Source organism: Paramormyrops kingsleyae, chromosome 10, assembly GCF_048594095.1.
Source record: "Paramormyrops kingsleyae isolate MSU_618 chromosome 10, PKINGS_0.4, whole genome shotgun sequence".
Lineage (NCBI taxonomy): Eukaryota > Metazoa > Chordata > Actinopteri > Osteoglossiformes > Mormyridae > Paramormyrops > Paramormyrops kingsleyae.
The window spans coordinates 14,497,173-14,517,968 of NC_132806.1; the positions used below are offsets into that span (position 1 = coordinate 14,497,173).

The following is a 20,796-nucleotide window of genomic DNA, read 5'->3' on the forward strand; positions in this document are numbered from 1 at the left end:
ATAGATTTTGTTACACAAGTGCCTTTTGCTCACCCAATGGTCTAATTCTCTCTGATTAAACAGAGAGAACCTTGATGGCTGGAGCCACTGACTTGTTACGAAACACAGGACAGTTACGGGCCAATCAGCACCCCCACCCCCCACCCTGAGATCCCACTCACATTCCATGTCTGTGAGTCACAGGCTGACCTCTGGGTATATCTGCAGCTTACGGTCGGGGGGAGGGGGGCATTGTGGGAAAGGGGCCCTCAACCTCTCAGGTCACTTGGGGTTTGGAGAAGCCGCATGCTCACCTCACACCTCTCAGAGGCGAACTTCTTTCCGTGTATAAACCTGAACAGATTTTTGTTCTATTGGATAGTGTTAGAGTCTGAACTCCGCCGGGTCCGTTGATGAGAAGAGATTCACTGCACAGTCGAGGAGTAGTTGCAAGTCACCAGTTTATTCTGATTAATCAGGGAGCAACGATCTGACACACATTCAGCATGTACAGGAAGATGCTTGAACCATAGGTGTCGGCTCTAGGTCTTTATAGGCCTTTTGGGGTGTGGCCCCCCTTTTCTGTACTTTTCTATCTACGTGACTACAACATATTTTGACATTTGCTCTAGTTAGCCAGTGAGTACATGTCTCCCCCCCCTTTTCCTATGTTGTACAAGAATTAGAAAAAGTATTAGTTCGACCTGTTCTCTGGCGCAGGTCATCTCGCTATCAATTCCTGATTCCTCCCAACTTCATGAAGTGAGATCGCCCCATCCTGCAAGCCCAGTATCAGTTCCCCTGTCCAGTGTCTGCATTATATTCAACACTGTGTTATTAGACATTAGTAAATTAGTATTGGCATTATTGTATAATTAACCCCTCAATTTCATCATGCCATGCTTTAAGCTATATTCTCCTTTTCCTCTATTCATTGTATGTTCTTTATAATTCTATTGAATCCCATAATTGTTAGTAGTCAGATTTTGGTTCATTAGAGAAATGCAGAAAAATAATCATTAAAGCTACTCAGAGACGAATTTCATGCAACGCAGCACACAGTTGTCTTGCAACTCATAACAGACCTATTTCTGAAACGTCACAAAAACCCGAAAGCAGAAGCTGTCTCTGGGAAACCAAACTTTGGATGTGTCTTTTATACAGACAGAAGCTCAGCTGTTCATTGCATCAGTTATAGTGATAAGCTGTTTCAGCATGAAAATCCACAGTCCCTAAAATGTCTCATGATATCAATCTCCTCTCATACATTATATGGCACAAAGGGTAGAGTATTGCCTCTGTTGTCTGATGATGGATGTTTGTCATTTTCCCATAATGCCATGGGGCCTGTCTCATTTTTTCCTGCTGCCACAATCATGTGTATTGTACATTGTTTTACTCTCAAATCCAGCAAACTGCTACCTTCACACACATACGTCAATCCTCTTTTTGGATCTTACCCGCTGTTCATTGTGTCTATCGTGCAGCTTGTGTTCTGTAATCACAGAATACCCTCCCACAGTTTGGATTTCACCTTCACAAAGGGTGCAGCGCCCCACCTGCAGCTGAGATTCCCAGCGCGGTCATGTGACCCCACATTCCCACACATACTGGTGGAGGAGATCATGCCTCATCGAAATCATCCCCAACCAGAAGCCGTGGGTGGACAAAACAAGGATGGCAAAAGATGAGACAGGTAATGGTGGAACGTCGTTTCCAGCAATCCGACTTGAAACATGTGGCGGAGTTTTTGGTCCATTGTGGATTTCAAAGGGCATCCCAATGCTATAGCTAATGTGACCACAGAGTTAGCGAACAAACTGGACACCTTTTATGCTTAGTGATACCACTATCGATAAGCAAACCAGATACATCGACCATCCAAATGACTTCCTGCCGTTTGTTACCCAACACTCTGGACTCCCTTCCATTTGCTTATCTTTGAAACACACCAGCAGAAAATGCAACATCCCTCATTCTGCACACTGCACTTGGATAACAGGAAGGAGAACTATGTGCCGTTCCTGTTTATCGATTACAGCTCTGCTTTTAACAGAAGCTCATCAGCAAGCTCAGAGACTTTGGCTTGACCACCAACCTATGCCACTGGGCCCTGGACTTTTTGATCAGCAGACCCTAGGTCCCTATTATTCAAATCATGGTCCTCGAGGTCCGAGCACTGCTGGTTTTCCAGTCTTTCTTTACCTGTGAGCCGGGTATGAAGCCTCTGACCAATCAGAATCAGTAATTATTAAACTAACTACCCGGGAGAACTGAAAACAAGGCCTGGATTTAGAATCGAGGTCCAGATTTGAAGAACCCTGCCCTAGGTTGTTCAAGTGGCGGGACACACATCATCAAACCTCACTCTCAACACAGGAATCACTGCATCCTCACCTCATTTATCTCTGTGTGGTACCCATTATCCACTGCTGCAATGAAACATAGGCTGGAATGTGTCGTGCAAACAATCAGGAGTAGGGTTACCATATTTGGTGAGAAGAAAAAGAGGATGTGTCAGGGAATCAGAATATTAAGGAGTTTTCATGTTCACTGACCAATCAGGTAGCTCTTCTCTCATGAATTTTAATGAGACTTTGTGTTCTTCGGCCAATCAGGTTGAGCTTCTCTTGTGAATATTAATGAGGTTTCCCTAACCACCACGTAAAATGGAAATTCGCAACCGGGGAAACCGGACATGTGGTAACCCTACACTTAACTCTCGTTTTACAATCTGCACACAATTGACACAATATATGTGTACACAAGTCTTTTTTCAACAAAAGTTATGAAACGGTAAGCCACGCTTCATATGAAAGCAAAAGTAAAGTGGCTTCTGGAAGTCCCAGTGGTTTCTGGAAGTTGACATCACTCGTCAGCAGCGTGACACGCAGGCATATCGTTTAACTTTTAAAGTAAATGTGTACAGGAGCCTTGCAAACACTGTGTGTTGATACTGAGTCACTGCCATATATTGAAAATTGGTACCTTTTCCTTCCCTTGCCACTCCACTGAAGTCATACAGGTTGCAGCGCTAAACCCGTCGATTTTTGAAAAGCCGCCCAGATGTCCGGACAGGGACCAGAAAGAGGACGTGTCTGGGGAAACCTGGACGTATGGTTACAGTAGCCTGGAGGCTCACAGGCCAGAGCTGGTGCCTGTGAGTGGGACCCGGGAAGCAGGCCAGCAGGAATGTGTCGGACCCGCGCCACTCGGCCCACTTCCCCTTTAGCCGGCTCCTCTCTGGCCGCAGGTTCTGCTCAGTCAGCACCAGGACCTCCAGGCACCTTAACAGCCTTTTTCCAAAGGCCATAAACCTTCTTAATAATCTTTCATTGATACCACAATGGACTGGGTTACATTCACACCATTAACCCCATTTTTCTGAGCTATTTATGCCATTTTTCTATTTATTGTTATTGCTGTTCTGTTATTGTTTTTTTTTCCTTTTGAAGACCTATTATAACCTTTGTAATTCTTAATCTCATTTTTTACTGTGCTGTATCACCAGGTCAAATTCCTGTGTACTCTGTACATTTGGGGAGTAAACAGATTCTGATTCTGATTCTGTTTTTCTTACTCATACTTGTCTTGTTAAACTGTTTTGCTTTTCTCGTTGTTTTACATATTTGGTCGAGCACACTGTATGTCACAAATAAAAACTTGGAACTTGATCCTGAAACATGCTGAGCAGGTCAGACCAGACCCAGACTAGGCCACACGCTCTCACTTTTTCCTGGAAATCCTCAGGCTTCCACCAACCAACTGGGAGACATAATGCTTCAAGCAGCTCCTGGCTTTTGCCCAGTGGCACTATTATAAGGTGCCCTAACCCCCCTCAACTTCTCAAACCAAAGGGGCAACGATTATATTTTCCTCTGTATCTCCAACCCCCTACCATGTTGTTTAGCATGAGTCCAGCAGCCCCGCAGAGGTCACCTTCAAAGATTGAGTCTTTTGCATGATGAAGGCATCTGTGCAATTCGATGATCTGCAGAGTTGTGTCGTATGGAGCTTGAGGTCCTGGTAGAGCCTCCCTTGGTGACCAGATCAGCTCCATGAAAGACCTCCATGAAAGGTAGTGATACAGAGCAGAGTATCAAACCCAGACCGGGGACATCAGAATGCACCCAGGAGCCTGGTGTGGGGTGGCGTTTCCTGGCAAGCCCCAGCTATACACTGTCAGAAGAAAGGGTAAGTAAGTAAATAAAATTTGCTTATAAAGCACTTTTCACAGACACACAACACAAAGTGCTGTAAAAAAAAATGTAACAAAAAAAAAAACATACCAAACGCAATATGAAAAAACATGAGTAATAGAAACACTTAAAAATATATTAGAGAATAAAGCCCAAGCAGTGGTAACTCAGCTCTGATCAAAGGCCTTCTTTAACAAGAAAGTCTTAAGATGTATTTTAAAAGAGTCAACAGAGCGCAAAGCTAGAGGAATAGCGTTCCAGAGTCTAGGTGCAGCTGGCTGAAAAGCACGATCCCCACGTGTCTTAAGTCGTGAGCGGGGGACGACTAGAAGGTCTTGCTGACTAGACCTAAGAGCCCAGCTGGCTGTGTGGCATTGGAGTAGACTAGCAATATACTTAGGAGCTTGACCATGCAGCCCTCTATAAGTGAGAACCAGGATTTTAAAACAAACTCTAAAAAGAACTGGCAGCCAATGCAGAGAATACAAAACTGGAGTGATATGTGCTCTCGGGTCAGACTGTGTTAAAAGCCTAGCAGCAGCGTTTTAACTAACTGCTGAGAGAAAAGAGAGATTTTTTCAGACCTGAATACAGAACATTACAATAATCTAGACGTGAAGAAATAAAAGCATGCACTGGCATCTCCAATTCTGATTTTGAAACCACTGACCTCAGTTTAGAAAGATTTGTCAAATGATAAAAAGAAGAGTGACTGACAGACTTTATATGTGAATCAAGGCTTAATAACTGATCAAAAACAACCCCCAATTTGTGCCTTTGCTTGTACCCTCAAGGGTCTGCCAATTGTACCCTATAGCTGTAGGTATTTGTACCTTTTAAAATACATAAATGAACTATGAGGAACATTTTTGTAACATTGGGGTGTATTCATGTTGTTTTTTACCTTAGAGTCAATTTCTGTACCTTACATTAGACTAAAAGGTACAAATACCTATAGTTAAGGTAGTATTGGCAGATCCATGAGGATACAACCCCAGTGACAAGTAAAAGTACAAACTGGTACCCTTTTTTCTGACAGTATATAGCTGCCCATGTAACCCTGCCAGGTTTAAAAGGTTATGTTGATCTTTTCAGTTTTATTTGCCAGTATCCAGCAGGTTTTCCATCCTACCGGGTCTCTGATGAACCACAGCTGACCTCAGACAGAGATCATCAGGTAGGATGGAAAACCGATTGCATACCGACACTCCAGGATCAGGGCTGCATACCAGCGCTCCATAATGTGAAAGGAGGCGGTCAAGCACACCATCATTTGGATGGAAAACGAAAGAGGGGTGCAAGCTTATCCATTTAAAGAAAGTTTAATTGTATTTTAGGGATTTATAGACAGACAGACAGACAGACAGACAGACAGATAGATATCAAGGAAATTGCAGGTTTACAGGATCACAACACACATTAGACAGTAAAAATGACATTTACACATTAATAGACTATAACGATAAATAACATATCCGTGTATTTACAACCATCAAATGATGTCTGAGCTGAGTTATATCATTTGGCCAGGGGAGCATTAAATGACATTCGTAGACAAATTCTAAATAAATCTGCCGGAACATGCTGCCAGCTCCCCGAAACCAGCACACGTGAGAAGCCGGAAGGCGCGGAGGGCGGGGCGCCCGGGAGGGGTAACGCTTACGCAGAGTCTGCTATCTCACACCGGGACAACTGCGGAGAGCGCCGGCCGACTGGGAGTCACTGCATGGGGTAACAGTTGCACTTTTATTATCTATTCTGGAAAAAAAGTCGTTAGTAGGGCAATATATCTAAATTTTCCTCAAGAAGTTAAGAAGTCCCTGTAATACGGCGAAATTGATAAAGTTCTTGAATTCGTTGCTTTAGTAATCGTAACGCATTTATTTTTTATTACTATTATTATTATTCGCGTTGTTTCAATTTTTTGTGCGCCTCGAAAACGACACAAGTCAGTACAAGGTGAAAAAAACTATTCGGACTAATAGAGGAAAGCTACGGGGTGTTTTATTTCTCTATATGTAATACATGTTTACGGCATCATAGGAACTGTTTGACTCCTTGAATCTAATTATTTGTGCTCCGCGTATTAAAAAACTCGCTGTAGAACATTGTACTTTCTTACCGGGATCTGTCCTGCACATATATACAGACATTGGGAAATCATTGACCAGCACCAGCCAGTGGACAGCGTTGTCCCACGGCAGTAGTACGGACTTGTTGGGAAGTTGAGGAAAAGCGTAATAGCACGGCTGTTCGTGATTCAGTGCAGAAACGAATTTCAAATGACAGAAGACACGTATTCCCTGTTAAATAACGTAACATGCATACATAGGGATTTTTTAACATCATACCAACTGACGGAAAGTTTCATCATAGCCGATGTTCCCGTTACTGTTGTTTTCCTGCTTGGAAACTGAGCAGTTTGTATTGATAATACAGTCCATATGTGCATGTTCTGGGAAAGATCGTTCTTTGCTGTTGCCGTGTGGCGTCTGTAGACTGCAGGGGCCATGTAAGGGGGTAGGACAATTCCAAGGACCCCTGAGCGACAGGGGTGACATAATTGGATTGGTCTGGGTTGGGGGCTCAATATGATATGCCTTCATGGGGCCCAAATCTGTAGTGATATGCTTGGTACTTTGTCCTACCAGAACCCCCCCCCCCATCTGCTCTACGAGACTGTCCTGGTAAAGAGGAGCTTCATCAGTGGAGGTCTCCTTTCTTTCCAGGTCATTCATTTCGGCTGCCCTTAGAGTTTAAGACACAACCATAGGCTCAGCCTGCTAAGTTAGAGGTTATTCATGGATACTCATTGTTACAGTGTTGGCTTTATACTTTTTTATGTTTGCACATTTGTATGTTGTAATTATTCACATCTTCATATTTTATTTATATGCACAAAGTTCATTTTATGTACATGAACATCGGTACATTTTATTTATTTACATCCTTTACATATTATATACACATTGGTATGTTTAATGATTGATTTGTACCTTTATTTATACCCTTATTTATTCTGCTGCCTTTCCTCGGTCTGTCTGTTTTTACCATCTGAATCTGCGCCGCTGTAACATCTTCATTGGCCTCTTGGCACCCATCAAGTACCGTCTCCCCTAATCTTTGGCCTCATGTGTCTCACAGACCATCTGTGAGCGGCACGCTGTCCAGCCCCAGAAAACGACCACCATGCTGGCCGAGCCGCCCCAGGGGAATCACTCCTATCCGGAGGCCAACGAAAGCTGCCGCTTTGACGAGGAGTTCAAGTACATCCTCCTGCCCGTCTCCTACAGCCTGGTGTTCATCATTGGGCTGGCGCTCAACTCGGTGGCCCTGTGGATGTTCCTGTTCCGGATGCGGCCGTGGAGCGCCAGCGCCGTCTACATGTTCCACCTGGCACTGTCCGACACGCTTTACGTGCTTTCCCTGCCCACGCTCATCTACTATTATGCCAACCGCAGTCACTGGCCCTTTGGGGTGGGCCTCTGCAAAGCTGTGCGTTTCCTGTTCTACGTAAACCTCTATTGCAGCATCCTGTTCCTCACCTGTATCAGCGTCCACCGCTACCTGGGCATATGCCACCCCATCCGCAGCCGTGCCGTGCTGAAGCCACGCCACGCCCACTTGACATGCGGCCTGGTGTGGACGGTCGTAACCATCTGCCTCGTGCCCAACCTCATCTTTGTCACCACCAGTGTCCGGGACAACGACACTCTGTGCCACGACACGACTCTGCCAGAGGACTTTGAGCAGTACGTGAACTACTGCTCGGCCGTCATGGTCCTGCTCTTTGGCATCCCCTTTCTGGTCATCATGGTATGCTACTGCCTGATGGCGTGGGCACTCTGCCAGCCCAGGCGCGGCCTGTCCTCCAACCAGAAGGGGGCAGCCTCACGCATGAAATCCATTAAGCTTATCGTGGTGGTACTGGTGGTGTTCGCCATATGCTTTGTGCCCTTCCACATTACGCGGACGCTTTACTACACGTACCGGGTGCTGAATGCGCAGTGTGCCATGCTTAACATCGTCAACTTCGCCTACAAGATCACCCGGCCACTAGCGAGCATCAACAGCTGCATTGACCCCATCCTGTACTTCCTGGCTGGAGATCATTACCGCTCCAAGCTACTGCAGGCCATCAACTGGCGGAGGCAGGCAACCAAGCGTTCCACCAACGGTACCCTGCCCCAGCCAGCCATTAACAATAACATCGCCCTCAGCCAAACAAACCCATACTTCAGAGCTGCAGAGGACCACTGAGCAGTAGAGCTGGTTGACGCATGCGGCACCATGACGCTGGGAAGATCTCAGATCTCTCAATCCACATATTTCCAACATTCCCTGATCTGGGGGGGGGGGGGTTAAATGCCTCACAATGCCATGTGCTCATGGTGCTCCTTTGCCAAGTGAGTCAGGAAAAGGCAGAATCCACGAATGAGGCACCAAGGAAGCCAACCCTCCCAGGAGGCCCTCCCTGGACCATGCTGAATCATAGAATGTGTTCTGAGTGTTTCTGAGGAGCAGTGTGTCACCCATGATGAGGAATCAAACGTCTCACCTCCATGTGTGAGAGGAACATGTCCTAGGCTCTGCAGAAATGTGATCTATTTTTCTAACGTTCTTCTGGCGGTGAAGGCGTTAAGCTGAATTTCTTGGCCTAATGCAGACCGACAAAACAGACTCTGCAGCTTGGAGACACAGCCTGTTTATCCCGTGCTGAGGAGGAGGCTGTTTACAGGATGCTCTGTGATTTTCATTTATGATATGGTGTAGGAGTCAGTGAAGAACGCAGTGTAGGAAACGTGATAGACGCAGTATAGGACAAGTGATGGACAAACTGTAGGATGTGGTAATGGACACAGTGTAGGACATAGTGCGGGGGCGGGGCCTGCTTTATTTTTCCAGTTCCATTGAGGCTTATTTCATGCTCTGGTCCAGCTGTTTCCTGTGCAGGAGTCACACAGCTGTTTCTATCTAGAAATGTGTGATGTCTGGGGGGACCCTGAAAGGATTATATTTCGGAGACAGAGCCGACCAAGTAGGAGATGACTGATATAAAACTTAGCACAACTGCTTTGAAACAGAGGAAGACTCTTCTGCATTGGCCGTGTCAGATCATATGATACATGATCACATGATCAGTGCCAAGTAACAGTAGCTGTGTTGGGCTGGATGCAGAGAGATGGCACAGTGGTGGGCGGAACACTGGTGGGGGGTGGTCAGACAAGATCTCCACTCTCCCACATCCCATATTATTACTCTCTATGGAAGTGTATATTAGCTTCTATGGAAGTTCATGTAAAGAACCAGGACCCTAAACTGGCAGCCTTCAGAGCTGACGTCCACTCTAGCCACCATACTCGGTGGCTGATGATGGTTCTGACATTCTCATCCCTTCTCTGTCCAGGAAATTGACCCAACATCCTCAATGCTGTCCCATTGTGCCCAAATTAGTTCTGTGATAAGACCAACATTCAAAGGTAGGACCTCTCAGGACAAAACAGGGAAGTCAGGGGGTGTGATCTCCATCGTCATGGCGACTGATATGACTCATGGGGGGGGGGGGGGGGACACAGAACCAAGAGCCAGCTTTGTGAGGAGCCCCACCACCATACTCCAGCCTGTATGACTTGCAGGCAAAAATGCAGATCCCTTCCTGTTGGGAATATGGAGATTGTCACTGCAGTGAGACTGTTCCAGATGGAAACCTGAACCACTGAGCATCAGTATCAGTCGGCTCTCCATTCCCAGCCCCACCTCACCTTGGCACTTACCGTTTATTGTTCTTCACTTTTGTTGTCATTGACAACAGAGATTGTAACATAGATATTTATCTACAAGTGCCTTGTTGCTATCGGCAACTATATTGGAAAGGGCGCTATATAAAAACGACTATGTATAGTAATTAATGACTGCTACTGGGAGCTTAATATAGCCTAAGAATCTGCATTAATCTTAGAAATAAGACCCGTGTACAGTGAAGCAGCTTCAAGGATACCTGTGAAAAGACATTCATTGCAAAATACAAAAGTGCACTGTCTGCGCACTGTCTGCGCACTCTTGTGGTCAATTGGGGGAAATACAGCCTCCAGGTGCCGATTCGGAACCATCCCCTTCAGCTTGGAAACATTTCCGAAGTTCATTCTCGCTTTCCCTGTACATTTATGCGTGTATTAAAGGATTATATTTTTTAACACGTATTTCTTATTGTTTTATTCTAGTGACTCAGTTTAACCATACATGCATACTTATGGGAGTAAATGTTATTCTCTAAAATAAGCACAAAAACTAAAATGTGTTTTATTAGACTATGATATGATGTTACAGTAATAATGTAATTAACAATACCACCAACATGCATACTGACGGAAGACTTAGCTAATGGCTAACATGTTAAATTCACTTTACACTGTTACTACACTTTTTGAGTTGCTTATTTTGCATCCTTCTGACTCACACTAACTTATGTAAGTACATGTTTTAATTTATTTACATTTATACAGGGGCATTGCTAGACATAAAGCTCTACTGAGTTACGGCTCCTGACTCCCATTACCCATATGATTTTTGAAAGTTGATCACGAGATCTTGCTGGGTCACATGCCCCAGGAAAAGGGGTCTAGTGATGCCCATCCATTTATTTCATCTTATATTCATATCTTATTGTTTTAAAAAATATTTTAGTTGCCCTAACCCCGATAGACAGATAGCTAATTACATTTTATATTTTCTGGAGGAAGCTCAGTTTACAGTAGCACTATGCACAAAAAGACATTTAGACATTAATTGACAGCAAAATAAATTAACAGACAACAATAAAGAGTTAAACAAAGACTTTAAGACAAACAAAGAGTTTCTTTGCTTAAGAGTTAAACAAAGAAACAAAAAATATATCATGACCTGTCTGCTCTATCCCCCAGTATGACCAGCAGGGGTCACTCCTGGCCCTTCGGAACCCTCATAACTCTTCTCAGCTGTGTTCTGCTCGTTATCCCCAATAACCACTAATGTGGTAACATCAACACCTGAATCATGTCAGTCCCTCATTTGTCCTGTATATACAAGCCACCCAGGCCTGTGTTTCCCGTTCTGTCATTGTTCTCTGTCATTGCCCCAATTCCCCACCAGGTCCACGCAAGGTTCTGTCCTATTCCATGTATTATACATCGCAGCCTGCTTTGGGGGAATTCCCCATTCACAACTGCCATAAGAACATAAGAAACTTACAAACGAGAGGAGGCCATTCGGCCTGAGGTTCTCTCCATCTACCTTCACCTTTGTAATGTAACAGTATTGCACAGAATTGTGCAGTAATGACTCAAATAAATAGTATTGCATAGTGGGTTGTACAGTAAGCAATGCATTTTCTGTGAGTTTACCTAAGCAGTTCTGCTTCATTCCAACAGTTGGCCACCAACCTCATAGATGGAAGTGATGCAGTGAGAAGATACCAGTATTGAAATGTGAATGGGGAACGACAGAGATGGGTCTGCACAGAAAACTGGGACACAAAGGACCATCCAGGTCCTGGACGGGAAGCTTCTGCTCACCTGGACACGTTCACCTTTAATTGAACCATGTTCTTTGAGCCGGACTGAAGACTAACATTGAATCCCATGTTCATGGCAATGGCAGCCCTTCCTCTTTCTGATGTCCCTCTTGGCTTACAGGCCCAATCTTTGATTGCAGTCTTAGGTGACTGGTGCTGTGCCTGATTTGTCTCCAGCGGTGTCACTCACACATCGGTTAGCAATGATTCTGAGATGGAGGGAATCACAGTTAAACCTTATGGGGGAGGGACAGTAAAGGGAAGGGCTCGTTCCTGATTCAACACAGTGGGGAAAGGCGCTAATGTGGCTGGGATGGGGTCTAGCAGGATCTGCGATTCGGGTCTCTGTCCTGCCCTGGTCCATGTGTCATTTATCCATTCATGTCGCTGGGCAACCCATCTCCTGTTATGTCCCAGGTTTGTTAGTCCCTTGTCTGTGTTCTTGTTCTTTAAGCTCAATGGGCTGAGTGTGTGGTTATGAGGGAGGCCGACCTCCCACCTGTGCTTTTAGACTGGCCAACCTCGACTACTTACAATTTAACGTTTATAAATTTGTTATATACCCCTGTATAAGTTGGTGTTTTTCCTCTTATAGTTCCTTGTGTTTGCTCCTTATCTCTTGCTTGTAGTTATGTTCTGTACCCATGTTTCCAGTCTTTCCTGGTGTTTGCGTCTGTAGTGATTCTTGATTAAGCTCACGGTTTCTTGTTAGTCATAGCCCTTAGTCTTCTGTAGTAACCCCCCATCCCTTGTTGAAGCCCTCATATGTATATATATGTGCCTGCCCTTGCCCCGTTTCCTCAGTTGGTCACTGTGTGTTTGTTGCTGTTTACCACGGTTGTTCGTGTTGCTCCCTCCCTTAGTTTTGTCATTTACCTACTTTGTTTTTGACTCCCTTCATGGTCTCTCTGTTCTTTTTTCCAAGTTCTAAGTCTTATTTTGTGAGCCACAATGTGGATCGTTCGTCCTTCATCATGCCCATCCGTAACACATGTAATATCTGTCTCTTATTTACAGAACTAGCTAATTTACCAGCACATTTTATCTGCTGGTGATGTACCATATTGTGAATCTGAGACAATTCACACTGCCTCCTACTGGCCCATGAAGATATTGCAATATTAGCCTTTTAACATGACAGATTATTTCAAATCAAAGTCCAGAATCATTTTATGACAGGATTTAATCGTCAATTTTACTGTCTTTTATGAAACGGTCCAAGATCTGTGCATCCATCAAGCTCATCCTATTCAGGTAACAGGAGGTCAGGGGCTCAAAGCAGGGAATAACCCAGGGTGAGGTGCCCACCCGCCATAGGACACACTCACACCTACAGGCAACTCCAATTCATGTTTTAGGGACGGGGGGGGGGGTGACACGAGTACCCAGAGGAAAGCCCATGACGACTTGGGGAGAGCATGCAGTCAGGGTGGAGACTTCAGCCCTAGTCCCAGACGTGTGAATGCTAAGCACTGTACCACTGCACTGTCCTGCGTAATTCCATATTTTAAATGTAAGGCTCTCTCTCTCTCTCTCTCTCTCACACACACACACACACATACACACACACAATATTGGCATACAGGTTTTAAATATGTTAAGTGTGATGTACCAGTAAATATCTTTTTGTAATATTTGCTTTTCCAGTGATCAGGTTAGTCTACAATACAGAGCTTTCTAACTGGACCACACTACTGAGGCTCTGGTAACTAGCCAATCACTGTTCCTGCGTGTAAATGCTGTGATCTGCATCTCCATCCGTCCATTTCCTGTATCTGCTTATCCTGCGGGGGTAAGTGGCCTGTGTGAGTGAAATAAATGTTTTTAGTGACGTATTTTCAAACCGAAACTTTACGTAAAGCATCATTACATAACAAAGGGGCAGATTTGATAATACGAAAGGGTGTGATAACACCCTGGGCAAGAAAAATGATTTTATGCGTGACAAAGTGTAGATTTAGATTTAAACCTGGCAGAAATAATTAAGACGGTGTTGGCGCCAAACAATTCGTCTGTGATCGGAAGCCGCGCCTCTTCTTTTAAAATGAACGACTTTATTGTAAAATAAAATTCAGCTCAAATAAATGACGGTGTCCTTATTGGGCGGGATTTCGAGATTCTCAATAGCTCCTTCTTGGGGGGGGCATGGCCCGCGAATGCCCCCCCCTGATACCAACCCTGCATTAAGATCTCAAATAATTATTCCTTTCTCAATTTATAAATAAAAATGTATAAAGCAGTCGGATGGTTCGACAGCATTACCAGCCGTATTTAAAAAAAAAAAGGTTTTACAAAGCCATTAGACTTTTTGATGTGGCTGGATTGCAAGTAAATTAACATTTACATGAATGTGCACGTGGAATTTTGTGTAAATGGTTTTGTGTGTGCCCTACGGCGGGATGGCGCCGCATCCATGGTTATTCCTTGCCTTGTGCCTGTAGTTTCCCGAATAGGCCCTGGATCCACGCACCTCTACACAGGACAAGCCGTTACAGAAGATGGATGGATTGATCGATGGATGGATAAATAATCACCATTCGACAATAATCAATTGTTCTGGACCTAAATTCAAACATGCCCAAGAAAACAATTATTTTACTGCCAATGAAACCCATAAACCCTTATTAACGCCTCTTCGTACAGTAACCTAAATATGTGATAAATCTTTACTCCTGTTTAATATCGCCAGTGTACTTACATTTTTCTGCAGTTGTTACGACATTTATCATACTTGCTTTTGGTAAAAGATGACAAAACAAATAAAGAATTATACTGTTGTTAAAAAAAGAAAAACGAGGCCCGCGTAAAAACGCTGCTTCTTCAGGATGATGAAATATTTGACACCTATTTAATGGCCAGCGTGTTAATGGGCTAGTAGCGCCATTGCGGGCAATCGTTATAATCATTAACAGGTGAGAAGATCTGCGGGACTCCACTGAAACACTCACCCGGACATCGGATTAAGTGTTTAACAAGAGTTTATGCTAATCGTCGGCGCATACAGGAATCACGATGCCTCGATGCAAACGCCCGGTGTGGATTTTAAGCAGTTTAGGTATCATTCATTGAATATAAATGTCAAACCTTGTAATTGCATTAATTCTATTATATTACATTACCTTCTCATATCAAATATAAATGCATCGTCTAAGCGCCGCCCCGGGATCTTAACTTGCCTCGGACGTCTTACCCAGCAGACTATTCCCACTGACAACAGCAGTATTTTCTGGTGCTGTAGGGAACCGCTTGCACCACTAGGTGGTGTGAGTGGCTTTTAAAATCAGGTTATTCCTATTCCCGATCGGAAACATTCCAGTTTCAGTCAATTTAAATGTAATTTAGTATACTTACACGGTAATTATGTAGTAAGCTATTTCTCCAACAGAGGATTACAAATACACCGTGATTACGCGTCTAACTTAATCAGGTTACCTGGTATTGAAAAATAGCAATGCAGAATAATTTAGTGGTATCGCTATTTCTAGCCATAGAAAATAAATCAGTTCGCAGTAACACGCAAATTTTCGGAACAATTAAAGTTTAATTAGACCCAGTTGATATAGGAACGGCAAAAATGGACTTTCAAGGTGGTCTGAACTTAATTACAGAAACGAAGAGGAAATTTGTTCTATGATTAGGCTGCATAATATAACATTTTAAGTTTTGTCTTTGTGGAAAATAATCAGCCTTTCATTTTAATCTTACACCAGTCTTTATCATACAGATGGTACAAAAATGCCGATTAACTGACTTTTAAACATTTCGTAAAAATGTGTTGTTTTTTAAGTCATACCAGTTCCCTAAAACAGGATATTTATGGAGACAATAAACTCTGAATTCATAAATCAAGTCTTAAAGTTCTGCCAGTATATTTGAATTTATCCGAATTGAGACTCAGTGAGTGCGGCTTTACTCGCTTTCGGATTGTACGGCGAAGCGAAAGGCGGCCGCTGATTGGCTGCGGTGCCGCTCCTCGTTACGCCGTCAATCACATCACACGCCGGGCTGCTATTAACAGCTGAGCTCGCTGGACAAGTTTGCGGAGTTTTGTTTCAGGGTCCAGCAAGGTGCCGAGTTGCTTGGTCGTGTTTATCCTGGTGCAGCGAGCTCAAGGCGCTTCACATTGCTCTGCTTTTAAGTTTTACTTTTACCTTTATTAAAAGGGTGATCCAGCCCTTAAAGAACAGCTAAATGTATAACGTGATGGAAAGCGAGATAAAGACGTCGCTACCGCAGCCCAACGCGGGCGGCAAGAACAGCGGGGACAGCGACCAGGACCGGATTAAGCGTCCAATGAATGCTTTCATGGTGTGGTCCCGGGGTCAGCGCAGGAAAATGGCTCAAGAAAATCCCAAAATGCACAATTCGGAGATCAGTAAGCGCTTGGGCGCCGATTGGAAACTCCTGACCGATGCTGAGAAACGACCCTTCATCGATGAGGCCAAGCGCCTACGGGCCATGCATATGAAGGAGCACCCGGATTATAAATACCGACCCCGCAGGAAGACCAAGACCCTTCTTAAGAAGGACAAGTACTCCCTGTCCGGTGGACTCCTAGCGCCAGGTGCCAGCGCCGTGAACAGCGCCGTCTCCATGGGACAGCGGATGGACAGTTATGCTCACATGAACGGCTGGACCAACAGTGCCTACACCCTTATGCAGGACCAGCTTGGCTATTCCCAGCCGCACAGCATGAACAGTCCGCACCTCCAGCAGATGCACCGGTACGAAATGGCTGGCCTCCAGTACCCCATGATGTCCTCCACCCAGACATACATGAACGCCGCGTCCACGTACAGCATGACCCCCGCGTACGCGCAACAGACCTCCAGCGCCATGGGTTTGGGATCCATGCCCTCTGTGTGCAAGACCGAGCCTAGCTCACCTCCACCCGCAATAACCTCGCACTCGCAGCGGGCTTGCCTGGGGGACCTGCGGGACATGATCAGCATGTATCTCCCTCCGGGTGGGGAGGGAGCGGAGCACCCGGCTTTGCAGAGCAGCAGGTTGCACGCTGTCCACCAGCATTACCAGAGCTCAGCTGCCGGCGTTACGGCGACGCTCCCACTCACCCACATCTAAAGACTCCGCACCTCCAGTACCTGAACTCTTAAACTCTGAACTGCTTTGGAGATGGTTTTTAATCCCGTTGAGTGTTTTAATGGTGTTCATCCGTGCTACCCATGGACTTTGAAATCCAGCGGTACCTCCCTGGGGGAAGCCGGACTTGTCTGTCAAAATTAATTGTAATGCTGTTACGGGAAGGATGGTGTCTCTCGGGGGCATTTTGCTTTCGGTAGTTTTGTGATGAGGGAGTTTACCACTGTTCACGCATGTTTGTCTCGGCAGTACTCCACCTGGGTGTACACTACTGTGTACTGTCTGTTTTTATGAACTAGTTTTTTAAACGAAAGCGCCACGAGAGTCGTTTAATTTATAGTATTTTTTTAAACTTTTTTAAATTTCGCCATGTTCCTGTATACCTTGTCTGTGATATTTTTTTACGCGCTTATCACAGGCTTGGAGACATTGCGGCTCCGATTTCTTCATGTTTGAAGACATTTCTGAAATGAATAAATTTGTACAAAATCATGTCCTGCTTTCTCCTTGCGGCCTATGTGATAATGGTTTCAGTGTCCGCGATGACCCGGGTTTATTTCTGCAAATCGGCGGTGTATAATATCACTGCGGTGGAGGTCTCTTCCCCTTTCATTTGTCACATAACAAAAGTTGAGCGGATGTGCTTCGTTTTCATCCCCTAACTCCGTGGTTACTAACATATGTGATGTAATTAGAAACATTACATTGTTTAATTTAAATATACGACGCTGCTGGGATATAAGTCTGGATCGATCGGTCTAAGACCGTGTAATTTAAGGTATTATCGAATCATATAAAACAACATACAGGTGCAGACTTCCCCGTATCTTAAGGGCAGGTGAAGATTTTGTTATTTCTTTGGTAGCCCAATACATACGCTGTGCCGCCTGTAGGTTTGGGCTTAGGGGTTTTAGATAAGCTCATTCACGGATTGTGGAGACCGAGTCTCTAAGTTTATGTTCCTGAAATCACGCCTGCTTCATTAAATCTATTTTCGGATTTCTTTTTGAAAGTATTAATGGCGCGCATTAATGATTTGCTAAGTTTTGTTTGTAAAGTAATGTTTAATAGAAGGAAGCCGAAGTTTATTAGCCTATGTTCTTGGTTTAAAAAAAATGGGGGTTGGGTCCAAAGATCCAGGCTTATTTGTAGACATGAGCTTTCCGCGTGTCTGGAAAAACCCCTCAGACGTTGCGAATGTGGGCTCCGTGAGAGACCGTGCAGAACATGCTGATATCCTGCGTGTCCCTTTTTCAAACAGTTGAGCGCCTCTTTTCAGCTGGCTGGGAGTGACTTTTATGGGGGGGGGGTTCAATTCCGTGCCATCTGTCAGCGCTGTTCGCAGTTCTGATACATCATACGCTCTGTGTCCAGCCTAACAGATAACCTTCCTGTTGACATTTTGTTCTCTTAGTTCATGGGGTGTCTGAGGTCAGGAAATGAGTGGGGTACCATGCACCATCCATCAAGATGACAAAACCCATCCATTTTGCACAACTTCACGCTCATACACGATGGGCAATTTAGAAAGACCTGCTCACTTAACCACATGTTCTTGGACCGTGGGAGGAAACTGGAGAAATCGGAGGAAAGCCACAGCAAACACAGGGGGAACATACAACTTCCACATGGGAATCAACCTCACAACCGTGGGGCTGTGAGACACTGAGTGACAATACAGCTGTTTTCTGCCAGACTTTATCTATAGCTAAATAAAACGTACTGTGATGCAGACAGACATGTCACCAAAATAAGATAGAATCTGATCTTATTCCACTTGTGGGTTTTAGACGGGGAAACATCAATAATAATGATATTCCTCACCTGCTTCGAAGTGAAATTTAAGCTGCAGTTTTATTTTATTGCAACTTGAATTCTCAACAAATTGAGTGTTTTTCCCCAAATGCCTATCTTTTGAGCCCCCCCCCCGAGATTTGACCATTCAACCTAAAAAGAAAAAGACCAAGAACATTTCATTGAATGTGTGTAACCCCTTAATGATAAGCATTCAAGCATTTTAATTTGGTCAAGAAGGACTAATTGGCCTCCTAAATTGAAGTGGATAGTGGATACTGATGCTATGAAGGCTGACTTCATTCAAATAATAACGCATTGAGGCGCATTTAAAGCTAGGAAATCGCAACTCTGATGATTCCGGAACTGTGTGGCATAAAGATTTTTGGTTTGATGGAACCCAGAGGAATTTCTTTGCTATTAATACAATAATTATATGTGTTAGAAACAAAAATGGTGTGTGAGACTAAATAATGGCTCCATCCTGTAGGACAAGGTGGGGTGGTGTCCATTACGGGGGGGGGGGGGGGGGGGGGGGGATGAAGTACTCTGGTCATGGAGGCGTAAGGATGGAGGGAAGGAAAGAAAAAGAGCAGGAAAAGAATTTGGAAATAGGAAAGAGTAGAGTCTGGCCTTGGGCATCAGGGTTTGGGAACTGTAACTGGAGGGGGGGGGGGGGTCTGGGGCTCACTAGACCAGAAGCAGCCTAATAAAGTGCAGGGAATGACTGTATGACCGAGTCTTTCAGTTTGGTCTAGATCTCGGTTTCTCATCCCAGTCCTCAGGGACCCTCCCAGCTCCCAGCACACCTGTACCAGGTATTCCATGTTCTTAATTGCTTGATTGTATGGTTCAAGTGTGCTAGGTCAAGAAACACAGGTGTAGAACAAACGCTTGCCTTAAATATTTGTGAAATAAATCTCTGAAGCTAAACCACTAATATATGGAGAGCTGAAGTCATTGTCTCTCCGTATAGACGGCCGAAAATGGTATTTTGCCAGGAGTTTCAGAAGAAACAAGACTGTATATGAGTATGATGTAATGGGACAAGATCACACAGTTTACATTATATGTATTTGCCATTGCACATGTGAGGAAACTTTGGAGTCAGAGCACAGGCTCTGGCAGCATCCCATGGTTACAGGCCTTGCTTAAAGGCCAACTGGTGATTTAATTACTCTGCAGGCCATGGGATTCAAACCCATGACCTTTGTCATTCAGCCACATAACCCCAACCTACCTGTGGTTTCCATCAATTCATCCACCCATCCCTCAACTTCCATAACATTTTTCTAGTGATTTCCTTGTACTGGAATTTCTCCAGTTCCAGCTCGCTTGTAAGCAGTTTGAGAATAAAGCCTCCTCTGATGTAGATGCCACAATATTCAGTGTTTCTTACAGTGCTTCCCAGTTACACAGTGGAGAGTGCAACAGGGACGATGTGTGGGAACTTCTCTGCATTTATGATGGCATTCTTAACATTAGCAATATGTGTCCTTAAACACCATCCTCCTGCTGGCGAAGTGGGGTATTTCGAGCAGGGTGAGATGGATGGCATGCAGTGAAGAAGCTGACCAAACAGAGGCTTTCACAGCACTGTTGCCCCTTTTGCGGAAGATGGTGGGGGGGGAGGGGGCTTGGGTTTCCCACTGACCTCTGATGACCTTCCCAGTGCCTCATGCTCTCCCTCTATGCTTCTCCTTGCTGGGCAGGGAGGAGCTGCTGAAGTGAAACCCAACGTCCTTTTAAGTTTCACCAAGGCTTTTCATCCCCGTCTGCAAGATCCCAAGGGTGGATAGGGCGGACATCACGACAAGGCTGTCATAACCCTGATGTCTCCGGCTGATTATAGCTGCAGTTGCTTCACCGTGGTTTCATTTGAGTTCAGTTGAGCAGAAGGTGCTGGAACGTCAGTCCTGCCTACACTGACCAATCAGCCAGAAGCCCCTGGCTCTAATGTCACAGTGAATAGAATATTAGTTTACAATTCAAGGGTCTTGATTAAATGTGTTTCTGAAAGTCATGTTTTAGGATGTCAGTTTCCTTTGATATACGATTCGAGATTCGTCATTGGCCATTTGCGTGCGGCGGTTGCCGAAGCCCCTGTTCAGCGGCAGCATTTGTGAGCCACGGTCTGGCCGCTGGAGAGATGCCGTTGGCTTCCCTGCCTTTGTG

The 20,796-nt window shown here is 44.8% G+C and overlaps 2 protein-coding genes across 2 annotated transcripts; both read left to right on the forward strand.

Annotated features, from left to right (window-relative positions):
• The first annotated feature begins 5,857 nt into the window (after positions 1-5,857).
• LOC111835067 (P2Y purinoceptor 4) lies at positions 5,858-10,372 on the forward strand. Its single transcript, XM_023794989.2, has 2 exons — positions 5,858-5,909; positions 7,323-10,372. The coding sequence occupies exon 2, from the start codon at positions 7,368-7,370 to the stop codon at positions 8,436-8,438; it is 1,071 nt and encodes a 356-aa protein (XP_023650757.2). The 5' UTR covers positions 5,858-5,909; positions 7,323-7,367; the 3' UTR covers positions 8,439-10,372.
• A 5,324-nt stretch (positions 10,373-15,696) lies between these two features.
• On the forward strand, positions 15,697-17,319 carry LOC111835068 (transcription factor Sox-3-like). The gene has a single exon (XM_023794990.2). It carries the CDS (start codon positions 15,919-15,921, stop codon positions 16,807-16,809), a length of 891 nt encoding a protein of 296 aa, XP_023650758.1. The 5' UTR covers positions 15,697-15,918; the 3' UTR covers positions 16,810-17,319.
• The last annotated feature ends 3,477 nt before the right edge of the window (positions 17,320-20,796 follow it).

Excerpts from the sequence above, each read along its gene's own strand:
- LOC111835067 (XM_023794989.2), top strand. The coding sequence starts at position 7,368 with ATGCTGGCCGAGCCGCCCCAGGGGAATCACTCCTATCCGGAGGCCAAC.
- LOC111835068 (XM_023794990.2), top strand. The coding sequence starts at position 15,919 with ATGTATAACGTGATGGAAAGCGAGATAAAGACGTCGCTACCGCAGCCC.